General features: G+C 42.8%; 2 protein-coding genes across 3 annotated transcripts in view; both read left to right on the top strand.

Moving 5' to 3' along the window:
• LOC126391617 (transcription factor HIVEP3) overlaps positions 1–15,129 on the top strand; it is a 55,358-nt gene extending 40,229 nt beyond the window's left edge. For both annotated transcript variants that reach the window (XM_050046496.1, XM_050046495.1), the window contains 7 exons: positions 232–524; positions 2,000–4,021; positions 5,945–6,090; positions 11,167–11,342; positions 11,507–11,608; positions 12,721–13,382; positions 13,542–15,129. In XM_050046496.1, the coding sequence (XP_049902453.1) occupies positions 232–524; positions 2,000–4,021; positions 5,945–6,090; positions 11,167–11,342; positions 11,507–11,608; positions 12,721–13,382; positions 13,542–14,198 (4,058 nt within the window). In that variant the 3' untranslated portion in view covers positions 14,199–15,129. The remainder of the gene's footprint in view (positions 1–231; positions 525–1,999; positions 4,022–5,944; positions 6,091–11,166; positions 11,343–11,506; positions 11,609–12,720; positions 13,383–13,541) is intronic.
• Positions 15,130–20,611: 5,482 nt separating this feature from the next.
• On the top strand, positions 20,612–24,374 carry LOC126391895 (endothelin-2). The gene is made up of 5 exons (XM_050046894.1): positions 20,612–20,735; positions 21,402–21,558; positions 21,759–21,872; positions 23,446–23,511; positions 23,616–24,374. The coding sequence occupies exons 1-5, from the start codon at positions 20,678–20,680 to the stop codon at positions 23,698–23,700; spliced, it is 480 nt and encodes a 159-aa protein (XP_049902851.1). The 5' UTR covers positions 20,612–20,677; the 3' UTR covers positions 23,701–24,374.
• Positions 24,375–27,670: the final 3,296 nt, after the last annotated feature.

Genomic DNA, 27,670 nt, shown 5'->3' with positions numbered 1-27,670 from the left:
TGAGAAACTTGAATAGTGAAGGAAATATAAAAATAACAGGCACATATCTGCATCTACATCAGAAATGTAAAGCAAAGAAAACAAATGAAAGGCAAAACTACTGTGTGAAATTACGCTACGCCACAGCTAAAGGAATGAAGCGCAAAAGCAATGAAATGTCATCATTAAAAAGCAGTATACCAGTAGATAAAATGGTAGCTAACTTTTTTTTTTTCTTTTGTTTGTTTCTAGGTGTTTCTCTACAGACTGAGCCAAAACAACAGCAGCAGCAGCAGGACAGGAAGGGTGTGTCTGTCATCCAACACACAAGCTCTTTTGAGAAGCAGGAGAGCATATCCATGGAGAGTCAGGAACCAGAACTCAGAGAGAGTCAGCAAACACAACAACCCGAGCCAAAACCATCACCCTCTACATCTCGCCTCATCCGCCAGCCAAACATCCAAGTGCCAGAGATCCTTGTTACTCCGGAGCCTGATGCTGACATGCCATCTGTGTCACCGCCAGTGACGGCATCCTCATCCAAGGTACATGATATATTTAAAGTAGCATTAGGCTATTTAATTTCTTATTCTTGAAACAATTCAACGGCCTTGGTTTTGTTTACTTGTTTTTCTTCTCCCTCCCCTCAAATAAATGTGAAACATGCATTGATGTAAAGGAGCTGTATATGACATTGAGAGCATGTCTAAAAGTCTGGTTCAGGTTGTGTGCACACGGTTCTCAACATGGAGGTGGCTGAGCCACCGCCTGGAAGCTCACAGCGTGAACAGCACTAACAGCGGTGTAGGTGTTGACAGAGCTAACACTGTTCAGCTGGGGGGGAGGGTGCTAAGCTTTTGCAACAGTGCCATAGGTTGGGGCGGCAATATCAGCGGTAACCACCATATGAGCGCAGTGCAGAGTGGAGGTGATTAGCTGCCCAGTGGGATACACACACAGGAACTCATATGCACATGCTGCCAGACAAGCTCAGATTTTAACATGTGAATTCATTCTCTGCCCAGTATGCCATTATACTACTACATTTTTACATAACAAATGGTAATTTGCTGCTGTATTAACGCTCTAAATGTTGTGTACAGCTCCTTTAAAGTAACACTCTCCACCCGAAATGACCATCTGTATATCAGTTACGCACTTCGTGTTATGTTGAATCTATGAAGAAAACGTTTTTTTGTTTTTCACATGGCTCTGGTTAACAATCCAAAAACTGACATCTGTTTACAAACTCTCACACAACTCGTGCAGTATAATAATCCATGTCTCATTTATCCAGTCGTATGCTCAGTACTTCCCAAACAGACATCCTTGTCCTACAGGGAACTGACAGTGAAACTTATCTATGATCTCTTCATCCAGACTCCATTGCCAAAAAGAATAATTTTATCCCGCTGAACACGAGAGCTGCTGGTCTACCACTGCCTCCATCAGAAGGTTGTTTGTGTTATTGTGTGAATTTGGTGAATCCAAACTAACCCTTTAAAACACCAAAGTCCCATAAAAACACAAACAAACAAAGTGATAGGGGCAGTGCCAGACGAGCAGCTCCTGAGGTCAGTGAGCTAAAATGACTGTTTCTGTCAATGGAGTCTGGTTTGAGTACAGTTTCACTTTCACTTCAGCTCCTTGTTGCCTTCCTGTTTCGGGAAGTACTGAGCATATGCCTCAATAAATGAGACTTTGAATATACTGCATGAGTTGTGTGACAGTTTGTAAACAGATATTTTGATATAGTTTTGCTGTTGTTAAAGTTGCTCACCTATGACTTTAATTCATCACGAATTTTCTCCGTTTTTGGATTCTTTGTTCACGCATGCCAGAAGAACAAAGTTTTCTTAACAAATTCAATGTAATACAAGAAGTTCAACTGACAAAACAAATGATCATCTTGTATGTGAAGTATTCCTTTAATGGTGTTTTTTTTTAACATTCTCAGCAACTGAGCAGTCCCTTCATCTTACACATAATGATTGATTTGTAAACTCTTTATCTGTCCCAGGAGGCAGAGAGAGTGGAGGAGTTCCAGTGGCCTCAGCGTAGCCAGACTCTGGCCCAGCTCCCTGCAGAGAAGCTGCCACCAAAGAAGAAGAGACTCCGCCTGGCAGAAGCAGCCCAGTCCTCTGGGGAGTCTAGCTTTGAGTCTGTGTCTCTGCCTCGCAGCCCTAGTCAGGAAAGCAACATCTCCCACACTTCAAGCCTTTCTGCTTCTTTTGAGGACCCGGCAAGATCAGAGCCTGCCGTCTGGGCCTCCAGTAGCCAAAGCTCTCAGATGCTTATGGTGCCATCCTCTTCCCACCAACACCACCAAAGCCACAAGGAGATGAGGCGCTCAGCCTCAGAGCAGACCCCAGCCAGCCCCCAACAAACAGAGCAGATCTCAGAGACCAGGAGTAAGTCGTTTGACTATGGGTCCCTGTCCCCTCAGCAGTCTTCATCCTCCTGGAAAGAAAGGAGAAAGTGTCTCCTAGTGAAACATGCCACCTTAGGGGAACCTGAGCAGGAGGAGGGGGCCAGCATGAGTCAGCTGTCCAGAGCAGACAGTCCAAAGCCAGGGCCTTCCCGCTCCGTCCACCCTCCTCTCTACTCAATACAGGCAAGCCCCCGGTTCAGCCTGGAGACCACAGGGAAAGCCTTGCAGTTGTTACAGCCACAAATCTTCCCGCCCTCTCAGGATGTGCTCCCTCTGCAGCAAGCATTTCCCCCAGGATCACTATCCCAGCTACTCCCTGTCACCACAGCCATCTCTGAAGTACTGTCCACCCAGTTCATCCACAGAGCCTTCTTACATTCACAGACAGCATCTCCACCTATACAGATAAACCCAGCACAGATCCACATGGCAGAGAGGCTGGGTATACCATTCCATCAGCTTCCTGCTCTAGTTCCTCTCCAGTTTACTTCCAGGACTAGAGCCAGTCAGGCTCTGTACTTGCCTTTTCCTCCAAGACTAACTGCACATGTTCCTTCCCTTCCCACCACAGAGAGCAGACCCTCCATGTCTTCTGCCCTCACACGTCAGTCCCTTGTAAGAATCTCTTACCACCACCCACGGCCGATCATTGCCACATGCCTTGCACAGCTTACACCAGTAGTGTCCCTTGTGGTGCCAGTGCGCCTCCAGACCCATATACCTACGTATGCCAGATCCATGTATACCACCCTGTCCCAGATCCTGGCCTCCACCCGCTCACAGGAACCAATTTCTTGCACAGCTATGGTCATCATGGGCCAGGTGGAGCGGGACAAGCTACAAAGGTCCTATTTGAAGGTGCCCTCCCCAGACTTCAAGAGTCTTCTTCCGTTGTCTCTGCCCACGGAGCTGGCTTCAGGATCTGGGGAGGGATATGGCCCACTGGGAGCCGGAGGAAGTAAACGCATGCTTTCTCCTGCAGCCAGTCTGGAGCTCAGCACAGAGGCCCAGCGCCACCAGAAAAGGGTAAAAGAGGAGGAGGAAGGGGAGCAACATAAGGCAGGGGAGGAAGAGGAAGATGTAGAGGAGAAGGTAAGACAGGAAGAAGAGAGTAAAGACACTGGGAGAAAACTGGAAGAGGGGGAGAACAAGCAGCCGGACAGGGTAGAGGTGACAACTGTGAAATTGGAGGGGGAGCAGGAGCAAATACCAAGGAAACATAAGGAGGAGGAGGAGAAAGAGGAGGAGGAGGAGTCAACTGAAAGGACAAGTAAAAAAAAGGAGGAGGTGCCAGTTGTGGAAGAGGGGGTTGAAAGACCATCCGCCCCTTCATACCCCAGCCTCCACACCTCCACCTCAGTCAACTGGTGCTACCTGAACTATGTCAAACCCAACCCGTCTACTCTGAGGGACCCCCGCAGCTCAGTTTATTCTACCTGGAGCGTCAGTGCTCACAACCCCAACTTGCCGGGCCTCAGCACTAAGGTGGCATTGTCTCTGCTGTGCTCCAAACAGAAGCACAGCTCGGAGACCTACACCATGGCCATGGCCCCGACCCCGGCCAAAAGTAAATTGGCCCCTGCCAGTAGCAGGACCCCACGTGTGTCAGAGGTAAACATACTCACAATATATTCTTACTGTATTTAGACTACTCCGTTAGAAATGAAACGAGACAGAACAAAACAAAATAAATATAACAAAGACATTGTTATTATGAATATGCAAAAATGAGGTCCGTTCTATGAAGTTCAACATACCCAGGATTTATTTTTCTTAATTTGACTTCACTAACCCTCACACTGGCGGTCTGGATTACCAGTATTCCAAAGGTTGTTGTCAACCAGCCCAATCACCTCTGGGTCACTAATGTGAAAGAGGCAGAGTTGTAAATTAGAAACAACATCATCAGAACCATGAATGAAGTACTTCATGTGATATTTCAGTGATGAAGTCAGAGTGTAAAATCAGCCACACTGTCAGCCATCACAACAGGGACAAAATAAACGTCGCCCAATTAAAATGCAGCTAAAAACATCATCATATATGAAGTGTCAAACGCAATCTCTCTGTTTTTTATAAATTCTGTTTTAAAACCAGGGTGGAAATAGAAAGCCTGGAACAATAAAATGGTTCTCCTGACCTTTAAAAATACATAGTCTTTAACCTGTCACTCTGGACTTATGTCTATGTCGGGATACTTTTATCCCAGTGATCTGATTGGTCATTTGTCAGGGTGTTGACAGTTTGCAATCCGTTCCTCTGAAGTTAACTTGCTGTACAGCACGTTAGCTGTTCAGCATAAGTTACCATGGTGATTTATCCCACTAAAAAGTAAACTAGCTTTGCGGTACTGAAAACCCAGGGTTAACCCTAATGTTATCTCACTAAGCCCAAATCCTAAAGCAGGATTTATACTTCTGCGTCGAATCGAAGACATACCTTGCACCGTTGCCTGACGGGCACCTCCCCAGAAATGTAACTACATGTCGTGGCAACGTAAACCCCCTTCCTGTGCTCGTAAGCTAAACCATTTCCCTCAGCTTTTACTTACTTTAATTTCACAGATAAGAAACAATACGTTGTTGCGACAATAAAGCCCCTACAAAATAGCATTTTATGTCTGGTGTCCTGGCTTCATATGAGTACAGGAAATCTTCGCTCGTTGCTAGGCTAATTTATACAATGTAAAATAGGCTTGTGCTAATAACCTAAGCATGTTGTATTTGTTTGGAAAAAGTGTTTAGTATAAGACAGCTGTTGTTCCGTGAACCTTGTGAGTTGTAGTGGTACTGAATTTTGCAACTTTGTTAAATGTTGCTGTAGTCCCTGGCTTCATTTGAGTAGAGGAAAAGTCCGCTAGCCACTAGGCTAATTTATACAATGTAAAATGCCATAGGCTTGTGCTAAATACATTAGCATGTTGTATTTGCGGTTAAATGTGTCCAGCAAAAGACAAGTGTTTCGTCTGTGAATTATAATGAAGCTGATTTGTGCACTTGTGTTTGAAATTGTCGCTATTAAGCCATGTTTAATGTGTGTTTTGAATCAACTAAACTTTACAGTACTTCACAGAAACCCTGCCGCCGGCTAGTGTTTTGGAGGTGTAACTGTAAGGCACGAAGCCACACCCCTGCACAAGTATTAATGCTCACAACGTCATGTGCGTAAGCTACGGCGTAGGCTTTGCATAGAGCTGACACACAAAATCCCGTTCAGTGGTGGTTATGTAGGGCACGTGTGTGTATGTGAACAAGTGCATGTGTATTTGTAACTGATAAATAAGAGAAGAGAGGGAAGACTGAGCTAATACTAATCACAATAATCATGATAATAATAATAGTAATGTTGATCATCGTCATAATCAGACCCTTTGGGGGTACTAGGGCTCATGCAGGGGGTCAGCTGGGCTGGGCCTGCTAGCTTCTCACTTGTTTTCCTTCTCTGGTCCACACCCAGACCCTCGTTTTAACAATGAAACAGTTAACATGTTATTTTAAGTTGTTTTGAATTTTTCTATGTGTGTTTTGAGTGTAGGTACATGCCACCCCGACCAGCACCCTCACTAAAGTAAAGGATCAGCAGCAGCATGACAAGGAGGAGAATAAAGAGATGAGAGAGGAGGAAGAACCCTCCACCTCCAAACAGAGCGAGCCCCCTCGCGTTCGCATCTTTGAAGGAGGGTAAGAAACTACAAGAGCGAGTCTGTTGAGATGCTCATCTTTTAATTCGAAATTCAATATTTGCGAATAATTGCAGTGCCTCATTACACAAGTAATCTGTTCTTCTGTCACAAACCAATGCCTGATGACAGCAGAACGGCAACTACAGGGAGCTGACAAGAGTGCACAGAGAATTACAGTAACAGATGGGAGGCAGTGGAACCCGCAGGGACTTCATTTGTACCTGCAGCCAAGCTTTTTCCTCTTACTGCTGGCATCAGTGTCTGTGTTTTAGAAATGTTAATTTGGAAAGAGAGCTTTGTGTGTGTGTTTGTGTGTGTGTGGGAATGGGGAAAAGGTTGTCTCCAACTTCATTTTGTGAGACCCTCATTAATACCTTTTTTTTTTTTTTTTTTTTTACTTACAAGTTACTGAGAAGACGCAGAGAAACAGTGTGAAGCAATCTGCAGTCAGTCAGAATCATAGTCATGGCTGTCATGTTTGTGTGCAGGGTGTGTGTTTGTCTTCAAACCTGTACACATTTATGCGCTATGCTGCATTCACTATTCACATATTTGTGCTTTCTATAAATGCCTGCAGTGCAGCCTCTCTTCTTCCCCACAGTTGCTGTCTTTAGAGCCGAGACTTTCCCCAGATCAGCTCACACTGAATAGTAGAAATAGATCAAAATAAAAGGTAGAGCAGTTGTGGATCTAGCTGAAATGTTCCCAATTAAGAAGAGTTTCAGGAATAAATACGAAAGAAAAATATTTTACAGAGATACTACGCTGGAGATGTGAGAGATTTTAAGGGATGTTTATGCTTACATACTGTATACAGTATGTGTGTGTGCATGTGTGTCGACACTTGCACATTTACTGTAAGGCCTGCGCTTTGTGTTAATGTGCGCACAGATTGAGTGTGAAGGAGTTGTCTGCTTAACAGTAGATAAGGCACTAATTACCAGTCTTTATCATTTGCAGCCGCGCATTACACACATTCAGGAAGTGCATTTCCATCCATAAACAGCCTACAGCTTTCTCCCATCTTCACGTCCTCTATTTCCATCACACCAACCCTCCTCCCTCTCTCTTCACGCTGCCCGTGTCACTCCACCAGCTCTTCCATTTTTACTTACCTGTGTATTATTTCCATTTTATTCCCTCCCAGCCTCCTCTGTGGCCTCTCTCTCTCTCTCTCTCTGTACCTGCCACTTCATACTGTCCCGCTATGTTTCTCTGTGCATGCAAATAAGCACAGCGCCTCACTCTTGAACACAGCTGAATGTTTTGTACTGTTACTCTGTTAGGACTCATTATCTTTCTTTCCCTTTCATCATCTCTTTGAAATCACGACTGTGTGCCACTCAGTTTATCCTGGAGAACAAGCAACACCTTTTTTATGAATATGCATCGTGCAGCTTTGTTAATGTTCCAGTGGCTTGCACGATTTCATCCTGATCCAATTTCAGAGATCCCTTTAAGAAAGAGGGGTGCAGGGGTCTCGGGAGTTTATTAGAACCACACAGCTAAAGACACAGATATTGGATCAAGGCGGCTTTTGCCTCAATAACACGTCTCAGCAATTAAGCAGGCATAGCCGCTCCTTCTTGGTGGCAGCAGAAGTCCGTAGAACATCAGCTTTAATCCCTCTTAGTGAGCACAAGCTGAACTGTCTCCTTGTGGATTCTGTTAACACATGCAGATTGATTTCCATGGTGTAAGTGGTTAACATTGCAGATTTGTCATGACGCTTTAACCACAGTGGTGAAATGGGCAGAGCCATTCCTGTGAGCAGAGTTTACAGTACGTGTCAAACGGATTAGTTATGTCAAACTCCTCTCTGGGCAGATAGTGATTGAGGTATGTTTCAGTACCTGCAGTATTGCCTTTTACTGTTATTCAGTTGTCGCTGCTTTGGCATTCAGTGGCCTTATCAATCAATCACACACTGGTTGAAAGTGGTATTCTCTCCACCAATCTGCCCAGCAGCCGAAAAGCTACAGCACAAGTACAGGCAGATTGTCGGTTGAGTTTACCGAGAGACGTGCTGCTGATTTAATGCTCGATGTGTGAAGTGCAACTTCTGCCTTGTTTTTCCTGAGATGTGGGTGGATATTTTTAGCAGTGGCAAGAAATACATGCCAGTAAACAGTATCCAGATCCTGAATGAATACAATATAATGCCACTGTTGAGACTATTTTACAGTTGTGTAACAATTTGTTATGATTCGCTGTTGCTGCTGGTGCTGTTATACAACAGGGAGCATTCACGGCCTGGGTTCTTCTATAGATGTGGTGCGTATCCTGTAATTAAACACAGTCAACACACATTGGATGTTTACAGTTCAGAATGGATTGTACGTCTCTTCATGAGTAGTGGGAGCAGATGGAGTTTTTCATAGAGGACAATTCATTCAGATGTGAAACGTCTGTGGTCCACTGTGTCCACAAATAGCCTTTCGGTAAACATCGAGATTGTGTATAAACAATGTTTTTATAGACTAGACCTAAATGTGTTGCTTGATTTTTATATATAGTGTCTATTTTAGGTTGTTGGCCATAGCCAGGCTTCCCTTCCCTCTCTTTAGCTGCTGCTGTTGTTGGCAGGGCCACCCGCTCGCAGCAGAATAGCTGGTATTCTCTGTGTGCCCAGGGTGTAGTGGAGGGAACAGCCAAGGGACTCAGTGCTGCTGGGGTTTTGGTGGGGCTTCCCCAACCCGCCTCCATAAAGAAAGCCTTGTTTCACAGTTTCCCTTGTGTGTGCATGTGTGTGTCTGTGTGTTTGTGTGTGTGCGTTTGCATGTATTTGTGTTGTACACAAACCCACAACCACACTCATCATTATTATTAAAGCTACATCAATATTTTCCGACGGACGATAATGACTGTAATGTGAGCGGTCGCCCACAGAGTGATCACCCAACTCTGCACTTCCCCTCAGCTCCACAGAGCGTTGTTTTGGTCATAGAAGAAGAATGTATTTAAAGGACATTGAACTGTTTGCCTTGGTCATTTGAGTAGTTCAAAAGAAAATGGTGATTGATGTTAGTTGTTATGTGTCACACTTGTTGATGCTCATCATGTAGCCTGGGCTTATAATCGCATATGTAATTATAAACATCTGTGTGTCACAGTGTGTTACCTAGCCAACGGTCAAAACTCAACTGAGATCTCACCGACATGTGACAACAGAGACATGGATAACACAGCCAAACATGACCAAACATTGCGATTCTTCGACTTACCAATAGTATTATGAAGCTATTAAATTCAGCTATCCTCGAGCAAGGCAACAGAGGTAGTGGACAGAAGACTCCTCTCCTTCGTACTGCTCCAGTGATTGTTAGGTCGTTACTGCAAGACCTCAGTTCAGTGAGATTTATATGGAAGTAACCTCACTACAATGGTCACAAATCTTTGCAATGGCAATGGTACACTTAAAAATGGCCGCCATCCAGCTTTGCTGCTATGTTGGTCTGAATGGGAATGTTCATTCTACTCTCATTCTGTTCCTATGCTTTTGGTTTTTCACCCCACAAATTCTACTGTTAGCTTTGTTTCCAGTCACGGCTGTTTTGAGGGCTAAGCTCTACAAAACCACTGTACACTACCTGCCCAGCACCAAACGGCAGATGCAAGTTTAGCAGTCGTCTTTGAGTTGTATTGTATTTTTACAATATCTCAACTCAAGAAAATTACAATTCTGCAATGTCCTAAAATGTCCTAAAAAGACCCATGAACAAATATTTTTTTATGAATACATTCAATTGAATACCAGCTGCCATCCATCCAACCAAACTTCTGTCAGGCCAAGTGCACCCGAGGAGGCTAAAAAGAGCAAACCCAAAGAGCACCTGGAGGGTTAACATCCCTTTATTTCTTGCACCATCGGCTGCAACCCCTTGCGTATGTGTTATACCCCATAGCTCATGGGGTCAAAGACCGTGTCCCAGCCTACATTTAGCTGCTGATTTTTCCTAAGGAGTTGGTGGAGACCAAAACAGAACTAAAAGAGGAGTGAATATTGGATTTAAATCCCCCACGTGGCCAGAAACACACAACAAACACAACTGCTGGGGGTTTAAATAGCCAATGGTTTGCTAACAAGCTCATCAAAACAACTTTACAAGGTGAAAATATGTTGATGCTGTGTTCTCAGCTTGTTCTGTGTCCCTCAAGTGACCAAAAATCCATTAATGCAGCTTTAAAATGCCAATTCAATTCAATATAAATTTCACTACAGATGGTCAGTGAAGAAGCTAGTTATTTGCAGGGGTGGAGCCAGAAGTGGTAGCGATTCAGGGCACAGTCTAAACCAGAGGGGTGTCTGATGCCATGCTCCCCCTGAGGGAGATTTTTCATTCCTATTTACAGCAGCTATATGCAGTATTTTTCAAGCTATTTGAGACAATAGAATGCCTAAAATTCTGTTCATCTTTTGGAAAACATGATAGCTGCCAAAAGAAAAATGTCATCCTGTACAGCCTACATCCTGTTTTGTATCTAATTGTTCTCCAACTGTCTTAATTATTCTGAAACCATAACACAACAAATGTTGACGATGACTAATTTTCACTCCTGCTGCCTAAAAAGAGGCAGAAATTGTCTGATGATGCTATTTTTAAGTTACGTAACATCGGTGGTGTAAACATTATTTCATCGTGAAAGCTATTTTTGTTATGATACAGAATGAATGTTTATCTGACAAATCTGCTACTTTTTAATGCAGCCCATAATAATCTGGGCCGCTCTAAGTGCAAATCAAGGATTCTCAACAAAGTAAATGTGGTCTTCATTAGTCTGAAGTGAGGCCAGCAGAAGAACTTTGTTCTGAACGGCATGGGTATGTTTTATTGTCTAAATGACACAAAGTTGGATGTATTTTACATTTTGACATTTAAGAAGTCATTCAGGGCCGAAGCCCCAGAAGCCACCCCCTGCTCTGCCTCTGATTGTTGTGCTTTCAGCTCGTAAATTCTACTATACAGGGAAATCAGTGGTCTATATGAAAGTAACCCTATTTGTGATTTTGCGATGACTAAATCTCAAATTTTTCTGTTTCTTTTTCTTTACTCTCTCTTTCTCTGTTTCTTAGATATAAGTCCAATGAAGAGTATGTTTATGTGAGAGGTCGCGGCCGGGGCAAGTACATATGTGGAGAGTGTGGCATCCGCTGCAAGAAGCCTAGCATGCTGAAAAAGCACATCCGAACGCACACTGATGTCCGTCCGTACATTTGCAAACACTGCAACTTTGCCTTCAAAACCAAAGGTAAGAGGACAATTTCAGTCACTGACAACATGATTCACATCGCCATTCTTTCCATTATATTGTAGCTGTCTACTTTATTTGCCTCCGTTGTTGCAATGTCCTCATTTTCCTTGCCGTTTGTAAGTCGTGGGCGAATTTAATGTGCTTTCCTTGTTCCTTCCTAGGGAACCTTACTAAACACATGAAGTCAAAGGCTCATGGGAAAAAATGCCAGGCAATGGGAGTATCTGAGTCATCACTGGACGAGCCGGAAAGCGAGGAAACAGGTACTTAAGAGGGGATGTGGAGGCATCTCACATATTTCCTCTTCGCTGTAGAGAAATATTGGTACACAGCTGGATGAACTTCTGCCTCTGAAGAATTGTAGCTGCTCAGCACTGACAGCTTATGCAACGTCATGTTCTATTCTCCTCCCTTTGGCCTTGCATACGAAATATGAGAAAGTAGAAGATAAATGAATGAAGAATACAGAGCATCCAGCAGCAGTCTCCTGATGGGGTTGTGGCAGTCTGGCAAGTATACCTTGTTCTCAAGGATGTGTCGCTGGCGTGTGGCAATACACATTCAGCCGCTTATGTCTGCCTCAAAGCCAGCCGCCTCACGATTGCCTCCCTCACCTTCCTCTACTTCCCCTCCACTCGCCGTCTCTTTCTTGCTGACAGACTACACTCATCTCAGCCAAGGACGCGCCATTTAAACCGTCTTTCCATTCACAAGGCTGTTGAGATAGTTTGTGAATAGAGGCATGGTGCTATTCAATTAAATTCCGGTCTTTTCATCCTCGGTCTATTTATAACACGGGTTTGATGGGTGGTGGGTGAGGTTTGTCAGACAGATACAGTACGCTGTCCTAACTCTTTGTGCTTGTTCCTGAAGATTGTTCTGTTAATGTGTTTCGTGTCCCTCAGAATTTTTGTCACGACTTTGTACAATCAGTACAGGAGGTGTACAACATTGACGCAAAGGGATAATATTTAAAGGTCCAGTGTGTAGGTCTTAGGGGCAAACATGGAATATAATACAATAAGTATGTTTTCTTTGGTGTATAATCACCTGAAAATAAGAATTTGTGTATTTGCATTTTTGCATTCCCCACCGTAGTTAGCAGGGGCTACTAACTACTACGTGGAGCTGCTTTATTCTGTGTTTTTGGCAGTCTAAATCACCGGGTCCATTTGATTCGGAGAGGAGGAGAGCTCTGCAGATACTTCGACTCCCGCTAAAAACCTGCTGATCAATGAAAAGTGACGGAAATTCTAACCAGGAGAAGTTTCAGCTGGTTGCAGTCTGCGATCCTCACTGCTAGATGCTACTAAATCCCCCGAAATCTTGCACACTGTTACTTTAATGTGTGTTCTTTCTGTTTCTGCACAATCAGGAGGAAGTGATGAGCGCCCGTGTGGCTCAGAGGAACAGGAGGAACATCAGTTTTCTGACGTGGAGGAGTCCGAGGACGATGACGACAATGATGATGATGATGATGAGGAAGAAGGGTCTGCATCCCACGACGATCCACCGTCCTCGTGCTCGTCAGACACCCACCCGTCAACGGGAGGGCATTCCAGCTGCAGTCGGCACTCGCAGCAGGGCACTCCTGACCCCGAGGCCCCTGGCCCCAGTGCCAGCTCGAGTCAGGAGCCTTCGCCAAGGGGAGTTTGGCCCAGCAGACGAGCTGCATCCCCAGGCAGCAGGAGAGCGCTGTTCTCCCGACGGGGCTGGAAGGCATCGCCGAGAGCTTTCTCCCCCAGCAGTGAGAGCTGTTCCCCCAGTCGCAGCCTCTCCCCTCGTCTGGAACTGTCCTCCCCCATCCACAGCCTGTCCCCCAGGACGGAGCTGTCCTCTCCCAGCCGACACGTCTCACCCTCCCCGGAGAGAGGACCATCTCCCATCAGGCCTCTCTCTCCTCTTCGTCCAATTTCGCCCAGCTGCTACCGGTCACCTCAAGCTCGGACCCCTCCCTCACCACTGTTGTTACAGCACAGGAGCCCTGGATACATGCCGTGGGAGAGCCCTGGCACAAAGGGTAGTCATGTCAGATCGGTGAGTCTTTTTTATTCCGCCTGTACAGATCTGTGCTTAGAAATTCAAACTGAGCAACAGCAACCACAGTCTGCACTTTCCTCTTAGGATCTCAGTGTACAGTACAGTGTACTGATTGAGCCTTGAAATGTAATGATGAAGTCTGTGCTCCCTCTACAGGTGAAAAGGGGTACAGCAGCAGAGGGGCCAACATTGCCTGAAGCCAGCTTGTTTCCACCTGCTTTCCGCATCTCCACCTGTGAGGGTTATCCCGGCCACCAAACAGCAGACAACATCTTCAGCCATCTTCCCATGCACTCCCAACAAGCCAAGGTCCCCTATCTGATGATCCCCATCGGAGGGATCCAAATGGTACAGGCCAGACCGAGGTCCCACCCTACCACCCCCTCGTCCCCTACGTCTCCCCCCATGGAGGGGCCGTCCCTGGCCAGGTTTGAATCATACTGGGGCGGGACCCCCAGAACTCAAGGGCTTAGGACTCCTGGAGACCACTGGTCAGAGCACCAGGCAGCAGGAACCAGCCCGTCAGGGCGGTGCACTTTTAGCACAGCACCAACATGTTCCAAACCGGAGTTGGAGACCACGGACTCAAAGCAATATGGCAGCTCACACAGCTCCGCCCAAACCCGCAGGCTTGCTACTGAGACCACCAAACAATGCGTCAGTGACAGTTCAAGAGCAGCCGTCAGTCTAGCAGCCCCCGTAGCCTCGCGTGTCATTGAACAGCAGCCAGAGGGGGAGGAGCCGCTGTCTGGTGGTGATCTGGTGGAAGGAGGAGCTAAAGGAGACCCAGCCAGAACAGACCAGAGCACCTAACAGTGTCTACACCTTGATGCACCATGCATCCCATTTTGCTTTATTGGTTGCTACACTAGTCTTGTTTTTTTATTGCTTCGTTTTTATACGGTTTTCAATACTATTGTTAACTTAAATGTTTGTTCTTTGGCAATATTCAGGTTTGTTATAAAAAAAAAATGCACTTTTTTCTTTGTGAAAATAATGTCTATCTATATATATATATATATATATATAAATTATATATAAATAAATATATCCCTCCTGTATCTCTACTGATACTGGTAATCTTAATGTCTGTTAAAATATATGTAAAAGGAATATGAATAAATTTGTAAATGACCAAAATCTTTAATCAAAAATAATTCCTTTTTTTTTGTTTGTTTGTTTGTCCAAATTTTGTCCAGTATTACTCAAATTGTATTTACTTGTGCCTTTTCTGTCCAGGTTTGTGTTTTGAGATGTACAGTACAGATAGAAAAAGAGAAGGCTGTGAAATTTTATATCCGCTTTTTTGTGTTTTTCAGGAGGGTTAATATTTGGTGTTTCGATTGTTTCTGTTCTAAAGGCCATTGCTTTAATGCCGGGGTAACAGAGAGAATCGTGGTGGTATTGAAGGAGCAGCAGAAGCGTGTCAAAGGAAATGCACTGAAGTTCTATTTTTTATTACAAAAGACTTTAGATTAGAATATATCTCTGTACAGGGAAGAGTGCTCCTTATTTATTGTTATTTGATGACAATGATATTGTTTCAAGGTTGTTGTTTTTTTTTTAACTTTTTTTATTGGAAAAAAGGATGTTTTTTGTTACATCTGTGTGTCTTTTTCATGACGTTCATGTGACTTGAATTGGTGACAAAGATGAGGGATTGCGTTTGACTGGTACCGGAGGATTAAGTGCCCTGCAGATTTCACACACAGCAAAATTTCTAGTCATAGAAGAAATAAAAAATGCACCAGATTCCCTCGAGGTTGTGCCTTTCTTACACTCTGTGTGCAGTATTGTGCTTTTGCTGTAAAAGTGTTTGTGACATAATTATTTTTTATTACAGTGTGGGAGGTTTTGGACAAACCGTGCAATGCACGTTTAATGATTTCCTCACATTATCAACCACATTGTATCTGCTTTCCCACAAGTGATTAGAGAAGTTGGAACCTGGACAAAGAAAACATTGAAACTATCATAAACATCAACATGGTTACTTCCTTGCCAAGGAACACAAGAAGGTGTCGCTGGGTGTGAGGCTGAGGCTGTAGACAGTCACACAGAATCGACGTGGTATAAGTTTTGTACTTCTCTGTGTTGCAGTTTGTGGTTGTTTGTGGTACTTTGTCATTAGTTTTGTGTGTGTTGTACTTTGGTGAGTAGCACTTACGACCCTTTTCAAATGTATGTTCTCCCTTTTCCCTTCTTCTCAAAAGCATGAAGTGTTGTGTTGAAACGCTGTATGCCTTTGCAGATTTTTCTTTAAAATATTACTTGCATGCCAACTATCTGTGAAGAAATACAAAAATAATATTCTTACTGTGGCCTTTTTGCCACCACAAGTAGCCAGAATAGCTGTATCCTAGCTTAAATTCTCCAACTGAGCCCTGCTGCTGGGATTGTGCAGCATTTTTCCCAAAGATATTCCCCAATTTGGTGTGTTGATGAATGCTGTCTAACACCCTGGTCCAAAATCTCCCACAGGTGTTCAGTAGGGATGACATTTAGTGACTGTTACAGCCACAGCATATGATTCACATCCTTTTTTTTATACTCACCAAACTATTCTCTGACTCCTTGTTTCCTTTTATAATTCCTCTCCACTCATCTCTTTAGTTGTAGGAGATTTTAAGGTTTTCCTTTAATTTGTCTCCTGTCAGTCTGTGGCAAAGGAACGGGTTAAACAAAAACAAAACTATATCAAAACACAACTCATGCAGTATAATCAGAGTCTCATTCATCCAGTCATATGCTCAGCACTTCCCAGATACATGCATTTATTATTTAAAACACTTCTCATATAAACAGTCTCATGCATGAATGAGTAGCACGCCTGCACTGTTTATATGCAAGTGTTTAAATTATTAGGGTTAGCAGAGACTTGGATAATACTGCACAAGTGTGAGAGTTTGTAAACTCATGTTTTGATATAGTTTTGATGTTGTTATGGACCCCCATGACTTCAGTTCATCAAGAATGCTCTCGTTTTTTTGGATACCTTGTTCACTGTGTGCAAGAAAAGCAAAGTTTTCCTTCTAAATTTAACATAACACACTAACGTACAAATGATTATTTGGGGGTGAAATATTCCTTTAAATAGCAGATATAAACCCACACTGCTGTGGGAGCTGTATGCCTTTAGCTGTACCACTAGATGTCCTTATTAAATCACCAGCACTCAGGTAACCGTCACAATGTTTTTCTCATCCATGCAGCTTATTTGTCGCTCTTAAACATGACCGTAGAAACACTGCTATCATTTGGCATTCTGGTTGCCTTGGTTTTAGTTTTGATTGGGGTCAAGAGGCGACACACCTTTCCGAAGTAATTCACCTTATCAACACTGTACCAACCTGAACTTAAACAACATGTCTATAAATTCCAGGAGCCATGATTGGGTATATAGGTCAAATGTGGATGCATTCTCAGTTTCCCGAAAACACCCATTTTTATGATATTGGCATACACATTTATCACTTCCAAAGGCTGGCTTTGATTCCACAGAGATTAAACCCACATTGTTATCTGTAATATCTTACAACTCATCTTGCAGCCCAACACATGCAGCTCTAAGAATATAAAACAATATTCACATAAATGTAACACTCCCATCCCTGCTTTTTTTTCCCAGTCACTCTCACTGGCGCTTTGCACAACTGTGTTTAGCAGCACAGCAAGACGTGGATTACGTAAAGCTGACTCGGGCACAGCCAGTGAGCGTGTTGACAAGACACCAAAAGATGATTGCCGCTGTGACTTGACATTCCATAGACGAATGTTATAAAACAGGCAACGGGGAGGCGCTTGTATTTTTAGACACCTATATCAAAAATAGATTTAAGTGAATGATCATTCCTCCTCTTTCAAAGCGCTGTACACGCTGACAACACAGAGCCAGCGTGGTTAGAGGGAGATTATATTCTAAGGAGTGAACTGAGGAGGAGAGGTTGCTAATTTAAAATAAATACCTGCTTCTAGGACAGGAGCTGGCAAACACTGGGCTGTGGCTGAATAAAAAGCGACTCACTCTGACTCTCACTTTTACTTGCTATCTCTTCTTCAGGGACACGACTGCCTAATGTGATGTGATGCCTGTGGAGAGGGGCACATCTGTGCTCCTGAGGGAACTGAACTTATAACCTCTGGTGCAAGAATGTGTTGAAAAATCAACTATTGTGATGCAGTGGGGCAATCTCATCGCCATAAAACACATTCCTCAAATATTTAGGTTATGTGAGAGGAAAATGTTGCCCCCCTTCTACACCGGAAGTCTGGTAGATTATGTATTACACACTAAATATCCTGATAGACTCAATAATAGCTTCTTCTGGGAGTCTGGAAAGTAAAGAGAAACAAACTGGGGTGTGAACTTAACATCCCAGAACTAAAATGTACGTGTGACACAGTGTGTGAAAGTTTTGTCAAAGTATAGTATATCAAAATCATTTTAATGATGACGTCAACTTGTCTCACCTCTTCTCTGTATTGCAACATTTTCATTGGTACATGTTAATGTGCATTCAACATGCCCTCTGCACAGAGGAAAAGTACAGTCTGCTCTCCTCTGCGTTCAACACGTTCAGGTGTCATGTTCCATTGAAAGCACATAATGAGTCATTTATGAGTAAACACCATCCATGGTTTTATTACAAATGAATAGGAGAAAAAGGTGTATTTTTATCTACCTTTGCAGCACTGAATGAACAAAACTGACTATTCTAAGTGATTACACCACAAATTTTTCAATCTTCTTTCCCCAAAGCACTGCCTGCATCATGCTGGTGTGTCTCCACTGCACCAAAACAGCAAAAATGCCAGAGTTGCTCCAAATTTTGATATTCATTGGTCCATTTCATCATCAGAAATGTTTTCTTAAAAGATATTTGCACATCCAAACATCTCAGATGCAGATGCGTCGGAAATTATCACTTGAGTCTTGAACCAATTACTAAGAGACACTACCACAGGAAATGGAAGCACCAGCCTATCTATTCAAGATCAATGTTGCAAAAATTGTCCAGAGGGGCCATAATATTAGTATAACTAAACTGTAATGCCAATCAGAAAAGTGACATTTGCCATCTTTTGGGAAATGACAGTAGTGAGGGTAATATTCACAGCACTGATCTGAAAGTGCATTTACTGTATTTGCATGTTTGAAGGCTGCCATTTGGTTATCTCCATGACTCTGGCATGGCTGACCTGCATGCACACTGGGCACCATGTGGGTGGAACACGACCAGGAGCAGGTTAGAGCAGCGGGTGTATCTGTGTGTGGGCCGTCGCCAGCTATCATGGGAGCAGAAAATTCAGTCAACTGTGACTCTGGGATTTCTTTTGAAGGTCACAAAATTATAACAAATTTTTTGGCCACTTGGGGGCAATGGAAACATATCATATCATATCATCACCTTTTAAGGTGCAAATTTGTTGGCTATTAGTTGCTTATTATTTATTCATCCAGCAGTTACGGAGCAACGTTGCCATTCATTTGGAGTCATGTGTCTTGTCACATGAATGTAAGTCAAATATTCATTCTATTTTAGCTTTGTTTTTGGTCTCCACCAACTCCTGAAGGAAATTTCTGTCTCTTTAGCTGATATTCTGTATTCACCAGCTAGCCACTATCTGCCATTTGGTGCTGAGGAGGTAGCGTACAGTGGTTTTTTAGAGATTTTTTACTGAAAACAGCTTCCTGCTGTGGCCGAAAATCACCCTATGAGAGTGGCGAGAATGAACGAAAACAGTAAAGTTGTAGCCAGACAGCTAAGATATGCCATAAATCTCAGTAAAGCAGAGGGGAGCTGCAGATTCAAGTGATAAATCTTTGTAGGTTCATTCAACTTTCCCATTGTCACATTGTTTTTAGGTTTTTATTTTATTCATTGTTGTTTTAAAAAATAATTCATCATATTCGCTTTAATCAATCAATCAATCAATTTTATTTATAAAGCCCAATATCACAAATCACAATTTGCCTCACAGGGCTTTACAGCATACGACATCCCTCTGTCCTTAGGACCCTCGCAGCGGATAAGGAAAAACTCCCCAAAAAAAAAACCCCTTTAACGGGGAAAAAAAAACGGTACAAACCTCAGGAAGAGCAACTGAGGAGGGATCCCTCTTCCAGGACGGACAGACGTGCAATAAATGTCGTACAGAACAGATTCAAGTTTTTATGTCTTTAAGGCAGTTATGGAGTTTAGTTAATTGATTACTTTCTTCTGGCTTCATCGATAAATACAACTGAGTATCATCCGCATAACAATGGAAATTTAAGTATTGAGTCTAAATTTTGCAATGGATTTATGAATTACTGCATGTAACTTACTGGGGCACAGCATCCACAGGTACACCACCAATCTCCAGAGCTACGCAGCCTTGCAGCAGCCATTCCTCCTCTCTTGTCCTCTACCTGTTGCGCCTCTCTCTCCTCCTCCGTTCTTCAATTTCACAAAGCTCTTCGTCAGTGTATTCTGGCTCAAATAAATAAGGGCGGCCATCAAACTCTGCAAAATCAAATTCCTCCTCCACAAAGTCNTCACTTACGTTTTAACAGGTCTGACGCTACTATGCGCCCCGGCTGTATCTAGGCTAACGGCTAACATGCTAACTATTATTTCTATGTCACTAGTCATTTGAAACAAATTTAGGACGATAGGAGACATAAACCGAAATTTCCCTTTAATTGTCCCTCTGGAATTTCCAACAGTTTTGATCATTTTAAAGTGTATTCATACATTCTTGCTCAAAACAAGGACTTTGAATACAATAAAAGGTCACTTTTATTTTATTTTTGTTCCAACAGAGGAACTGGCTGAGGGAAAACCCCATTTAAAATGTCACTCTATTTCCCTTCTCTTCTTATCTCTCCCACATATGTTCCCAGTGGTAACGGTTGATGTCCATATCTCAGTCCTCCTCTATCACTCTGAAAAGTGATGGAGGAGGACCCCCCAAACTTCATTTATAGCATAAGCACAGTAAAAATATCTCATTCAAAAAAAAGTAATCAGTCAGTAAGTCACTCAGCAGGTGACAGCGGTGTCACAGACACACACTGCAAAGAATCAAGTATTCCCGGAATGTGTCACAGGTTCGAAAACACTGTGGTCGTACACTGTGGCAAGCAGCCGTGGGTGGAGCTTTTGCCGTGACATCACATGAGGGAGAGGTATAAAACAGTGACAGAGCTCAGACACCTGCAGACAAACAGCAGCAGCAGCAGCACATTAGAAACAGCTGTAACTGTACGGATTATAGTCTCCCTGCAGAGCTTCATCAGGCTATCAACTATGTCCACTCACACCAGTGTTCTTCTTCTCATCACTCTCTGGGCTTCCATGGAGGATGGTGAGTCTATTTTTAAAGATTTCTATTATAAACAATATAATGTATTGTTTTATGAGCATGTGCGTGATATCAACCTAACAACTGAAGACAGAATGATACAAGACATTTTGTTCTAATTGTGTTTTTGCTATCAGTGTACTGGGACTCACACACTGTATGTACACTGGTGTTAATCTCAGTCACACAGTAGCGGTCATCATTATATGTTGGTGCACATACATGTGTTGGCAAGCCCAGGAAACATAAAAGGATCCATTTATCACACAAGAGCTTCTCATTTTTATCTGAAGGAGATTTCTACTGCTGCTGCACATTGAGAGTTTGTAATTGATTCCTGCAATACTCCAAGGACAAGCAGCAGGAGTGTTTTTCATATTTCATGCATGTTTTTCATGTAGAACAAAAGAGGAAGTAGACTATTTGTTTGTGAGAGCATTAGCATGAATAAAGGAAAGAATGTCATGCATGCCATGCTGTAAATACGTCTGTTTGCTCTCTGTTAAAGATCAAGAGTGATGAGTTCTGTAGAAAGAAAGGGGAATTTGTGAAGAATAGTTTTCACAATAGTTGTTTCATGTTCTCACTTGCATGTTCTATATATTATAGACTGGTGATGTAACACATTCATCTGTTACTGTTACTGAGTGGCTCCTTGTCTCGCATTAGGTTTGGGTCTTCCAGTGATGAAACAGGTGGAAGTGGAGGTCAGTGACGGTGTCCCGACACAGAGAGTGAGGACCAAGCGCTGCGCCTGTAGCAGCCCATTCGACTCTGAGTGTCACTACTTCTGTCACTTGGATATCATTTGGGTCAACACACCCAGGTGAGCATGAGAGGACACAGTACGGGGACACAAACAAGTTTGGGCACACGCATGCAGCATTGTCACCTGTGTGCATTATCATTGTTTTGCAATATCTGTTAAATAAACTTCTGCTATCATCATCATTGTATAATTAAATGGGCACTGGTGTATGAAGTATCAAAGAGCAAAGTCTGTTTATCATCCCTTTCACTCTGCAGTAAGACAACAGTTTATGGGCTCGGCAGCGCTCTGTCCCGGCGCAGAAGGTCCACTGGCCGCTGCACCTGTGCCAACCCTGATGATCAAACCTGCACCAGCTTCTGCTATCACAGGTGAGTCGGGGCCTCAAGCATCAGCCTGTGTGTGTGTCTTAATCCAGATTTGTGTGGCCTCCATCAACGCAGGTAGTATTCCACTTTGTAGAGGTTGAGGAGTGGTGCAGCGTGAGGGAAGAACTAATTTCACCGCAATGCTATTATTAGCCTAAATGTGTTGTCACTCTATTCTATAAGTCCTGCTCGTCAGAGGGTGTGAACGTCAAAACAGTACAGCTGAGGCCCGAGGGAGTAGGATAGTCTCAGGCTGGTGCACAAAGTTCACAAGGCTTGTTTTGTGATTGGCTCCAAGGGCCGAAGGAGTGAGGCGTGTGGGAGTTTGGAAGCAATGGAAAGCTATGTTGAGAATTCACATTTCCTAGAAGTGCCAGAGAAATAATGTCACCACGTAGAGACAGTGGAGAGACTGAGTGACAGGCCAAGACAGGAGGCAAAGTGTGAGGTCGTCAAGGCCTCACGTTTAAAGCTGCAATATGTAATACCTGGCAACATGCTTTTAAACTAACGGGGGGGCAGCATTTCACCTCCAAGTCAACAAGTATAAGCTCTTTAGTCTCATAAATAAACAGGAAAGAGATATTCCTACTCCTATTTACTTTATTGAACAGAAAAAATACAACCGGTAACTTTATGAATTCAAGTTTTGTACTGAGACTAGCCTAACTGCATAAAACACACCTCATTGACACTCGACAGAAACCAAATAAAACTCACCAAAATTGTCTTGGTCAGTCTTTCCACTGTTCCAACTAACACAAAATCTGGTTTGGTTGAAATAAACCCTTAATTCACCAAGTTAGAAAAAAAATATCCCGGCCCTACATGCTGTCCTTCCCAACTGTCTTTCTCTGCTTGTTGAGCACCAGTTCGCTCTTCAGAAGCANCAAATAAAACTCACCAAAATTGTCTTGGTCAGTCTTTCCACTGTTCCAACGAACACAAAATCTGGTTTGGTTGAAATAAACCCTTAATTCACCAAGTTAGAAAAAAACATATCCCGGCCCTACATGCTGTCCTTCCCAACTGTCTTTCTCTGCTTGTTGAGCACCAGTTTGCTCTGCAGAAGCAGACTTTTATATTATCAAAATGTAATGACAAAAATCCCCATCCCGAAAAAGCAAAAAAAAAAAAAAAAAAAAAAGCAAATACAAGTGGAATTACAGGACAGGACGGGCCGGGGCTAGCTGGTTAGCATGCTAATGTCAGTAGATATCTGCAGCACAATACACGGACGTCTTTGACATAACATCGTAACAGTTCCGTCTTCACATTCGGAGTGTTTTAAACTAAAATAAACTTACCGGCCATATCTTGCACAACACTGACATTTTGAAACCTTTTCAGAAATGATATCTGTTCACTGTTTTCTCTGAACATAAAACATTTAGTGAGCCCATAAAGATAAGACCCTTCTAGGATACTGAGTGTGTAAAAAGAAATAGTGTTGGACGCTTTGATTTAAGCGGGGTGTTCTTTAACTACAACAACATCAATAAAACATTTAAAGTGACAAACTGCAGGGTGACGCTGGATTGGTCATTTTTGATAACTAGACTGTTTCCTTGTGCAGCCCTGAAATCACTTCCCCAAAGAGATCTGTAGAGAGACATCAACCCAACATACTCAGCATCCTAAGGTGAGCTATGAATGACGAGATTACCTTGAAACACACACAACTTTTTTTATACATTTACATTTCGATCATATTTTTGATCCTGTGACTGACTTTTCGCCCCTCAGAGCTGCAGCCCGCAGGTCCACGAGAGCTCGGGATTCACCTGATCCAGACAGAGATGAGTCCTCTCAGAGGGAGGACACTCGCTAAGCAGCGTGCCAGCTGAGGCAGCAAGAGAGAGAGAGAAAGGGAGCAGCGAGCACCTGAACAAATGACACTCCTTTGATAGAGAGGGGGGAAACAAAAGGGCTGCTGAGAGATGGTGTCCGACGCAGGAAGGCCCCGAAGCGCCACAGAGATGTCTGTTTGTACCCAGGAATAGAGGGTGGAAAGCGTGACAGAGATCTGCCAACACATTGTGGAGGTTCAGCATTGAGAGGAGCTTCTATCGTGACAAGAGAGCGCTGTGCCTGTGCTCATGTTTGACTCTGACCATGTGGTCTGTGAGAGGCAGAGCGGTGGTCCGTGTGCAGACATGCCAGCTCTGACAGAGAAGGATGTAACAGAGGAAAGGGACATGCATACTGTACATACATGTACAGGAATTTATCACATATACATACTGTAGCATGCTGTTACTCTTTCTTCTGTAAAATGCATTTATTATGGCTCAACAAATGTGTCATACAGTTTATAAAATTGTTTTTTTTGTGTTTGACTTAAGATTCATGTTGAAAAAAGTTACGTAGAATACTTAAGGTTATATGTCTGTATTAAGGTTATTGTATGCAAAAGTGTAAAGCAGATAAATTACATCTGAATCAAGCTTATCATGCCTGTTAAGGCTTTGATTATAGATATAAGTTGAGACAAAAAAAAACAAAGAAAAATCAAATCTCATCTTGTTTTTATCCTACTTTCTAATTTATTGCCTTCTGTGTTTGCTTCAGGAAGGCGCACTGTGTCAATAAAGTCATTACTGCAAAGAAACTTTACGTGACGGATAATTTGAGGGAAAATATATCCTTTCAGGTGGCATGTGCAATTCAATTGTGTGACAAGCAAACACATTTCTGAGTTCAAAAGGAGGCCTGAGACGGATGAATGGTCCAGGAATTCCAGGCTCACATTAATAATAAGTTTACCTGCTATTCAGAGGCAGTGCAGCCCGTGTTATCACAAGGATCTGTGGAAAGAATGCAGCGTTTTGTAACTTTGCTCAGGGGGTGAAGCGAGAAGAACAAAATGCCCTGTCACCCCGTGTTCCTTTCTGACTGCCTGCGCTGTACATACCGTCCACGCATACCTGAATATGCAGGAGGTGCAGACGAGGGCTGGAGTCGAAGAAAACCAGAGATGATTTAGCTGTCATTTTGTGAGTAAAGCTGTAGTGAAGTGACCTGTGTTTGCTGCCAGATCAAATAACACTGATGAGCATGATGAGATTTAGGTGTTCATGTGGCTCTAATTTCTCTGGGAGATTTTCCTGCAATCTTTGCATTTCATCTTGTTCCTCTCACACTTCTCCTTCGACTGTTTTCTGGTGAGACCCCCCGCAGCCATCTTCTGGAAACAGGCCTGAGCACGACCACTCTAGCTTCAGACAGTATCCCATACAGGCTGTCTGCATCTACAGTAGATTAGTGGCCACCGTCTGACACAGTTATGCAAAACTCATACTTCAGTCACCTTTACACATTTGTTTAAACTGGATTGCGCAGAGCCAGGCTAGCTGTTTCCCCCTCTTTTTAGTCTTTACGCTAAGCTAAGCTAACAGCTGCTAGCTGTAGCTTCAAATTTACCATGAAAGTGGTATCAATATTTTATCTCATCACTCCCAAAGTATTCATTTTTTAAATTCTGATGCAGAGTTTTGACTCAAAAGAGATGCTTTTGTCTTTGCCTGTTGCTAATTTTTCATTATGCATCTGCGCCAGCAACAGCAGTGGCCTTATGTGGCATTATGTTTTTGGGTTGTCCGTCCATCCCATTCTCGTGAATGTGATATCTCAAGAACACCTTGCAGATGTTTCTTTAAGTTTGGCACAAACGTCCACTTCGAGTCAACGATGACTTGATTACATTTTGGTGGGAAAAGGTCAAAGGTCAAGGTTACTGTGACCTTGTGTCCGTCTCATTCTCGTGAATGCGAAATCTCAAGAAAGCCTCGCCAATAAAACCTCACAAATTATGTTAATGCAATAACTCATATGCTAATTACGACAAAATGTCACACACCTTTCTAAAAGGATAAAATGAAGCGATGACATTTTATATCTAAAAGGTCAAAGGTCAACTTCACTGTGACATCATAATGTTTTCTGGACATTTTTCAACGCCATATCTCAGGAACAGAAGGGGGAGACATTTGGTCTGATACTGAATTGGTGACACTAAGCTTGGGTGCCCACCTTCAAACTGTGGTGACTGTATGGGTCATGTCTGCTGTCGGGTTGGAGATGTGTGAGGCATCAACATTTCAGAATTTTTATCTCCTTTGCATCAGTATCCATATTTGAATCGTCGACTGTCATGACTACATATGAGTCTGGACAAACATGGATGTAAGTGGTAACTGCAACTTGACCAGTTTGCAAAACAGTAATTCTAGTTATCTTTAATTGATCTTTTTGTTTAGAATGTACATTAATAATGTATTCATCAAAGTTTTAGGGGGTTCTGTAAAGCCTTGTTTTGGCATTTTTGCCATAATGTCAACATATTTCAGAACATAGATAATCTCTGGGTTTAAATGGTCGTCTGTGTCTTAAACAACAAAACAGGAAACATTTTCAACATTTCTGTCGGTCCAAATAAGAGAGATGAAGTGTCAGGAAGTAACAGGCCAGTCTCAGGGTCAATTACTGGAAATCACATGCGGCCACTGGGGGTTGATGATATAATGATTCATGAGAACTTGAGGCGCTTCTATGTCCCAGTCGCCAAGCGGCACCCACAGCAACAATAAAGCAAAAGATTCACTATCCTGTAAAATGTTTAAAGAGATAAAGATTATATGACAAACACATGAATGCTTATTAATGATTAACTGATGGGCGAAGTAGTGAAGTAAAGGAAAAAAGGACTCATACTGTGTCAGCTGAGAAACCACAGGCTGCCTCAGTGGCTGAACTCTGTCCATGGTGCTGAGTAGGAGAGACTCCAGTTAACCACCACGTGAAAATCACTGGTTTCCAGCAAAGCTTGGAGCGTAACCTCGTGGAGTCAATCCACCAAGTGCTTTCAGAAAGTTCAGTTATTCCAAGAAATAAACACAGTAAATTACATGAATGAAAATATTCGGCTTGTATCTTCGTATTTCTGAACATTATCAGAATTTTCCCTCAGATATCTTACAAACTTACATAGATACACACATACATATTCTGTTTCTTAATTTTTATGAAACTGAGATTAGTGATTTCTCATCAAATTGAGATTCATTATGATTTGCTGTGACATTATGGCTGCACAGATGTTTTAACTTCACTGCGGCCTGCTGATTGTCATGAGCCCCACATTAAACTGTACATACAGTCGGCTTCACTGCTCTAACAATTGTGTTCACTTCAGCCAACTTTGAGCTCCAAAACAGGAAGTTCCCCTTAACCAAACAAACAAGCAAACTCTCACCTTTTCTCCTTCTCTTTACTTCCAGAAAAGTCCCTTTGTTTGCCACTGCCTGAAGAACTCTGTCACCCCGTAACTCTCCTGGGGCTGGGGTCGTTGTTTTCTGTCTGGCATTGTGTTGTTTGGCTCACTTGAGCCCTTTAGATCTGCATTACGTGACTGTGGAGTCCATCTACGGGGACTGAAGGATGAAAGTTGTTGTTCTAAATGTTGTAAAAGGAAAAACAAAAAAAAGGTAGGAAAAACAAGTTAGAAGAAACAGGTTACATACACCATAATACAGCTGTTGTCATTTAAATACCTTGTATTATTTTCATGCTTACATCAAAGGATTACATATTAAAAAAACAAGATTTTATGTATTATTTTTTGTAATACTGACATTTTTGGAAATGTTGCCACCCTGCTGAATGGCAACAACAAAAGTGAAATAACTAACATGAAAAGATATAAATATAAATAATACACATCTGAAGCAGTAAGTGTTATAAACTACAGAGGATGTGAACATTTATCTATAATCAAAATGGTAAATAAAGATTTCTTTGAC

This window comes from Epinephelus moara, chromosome 6, assembly GCF_006386435.1.
Source record: "Epinephelus moara isolate mb chromosome 6, YSFRI_EMoa_1.0, whole genome shotgun sequence".
NCBI classification, from domain to species: domain Eukaryota; kingdom Metazoa; phylum Chordata; class Actinopteri; order Perciformes; family Serranidae; genus Epinephelus; species Epinephelus moara.
This window is presented reverse-complemented; position numbering and strand designations above follow the sequence as displayed.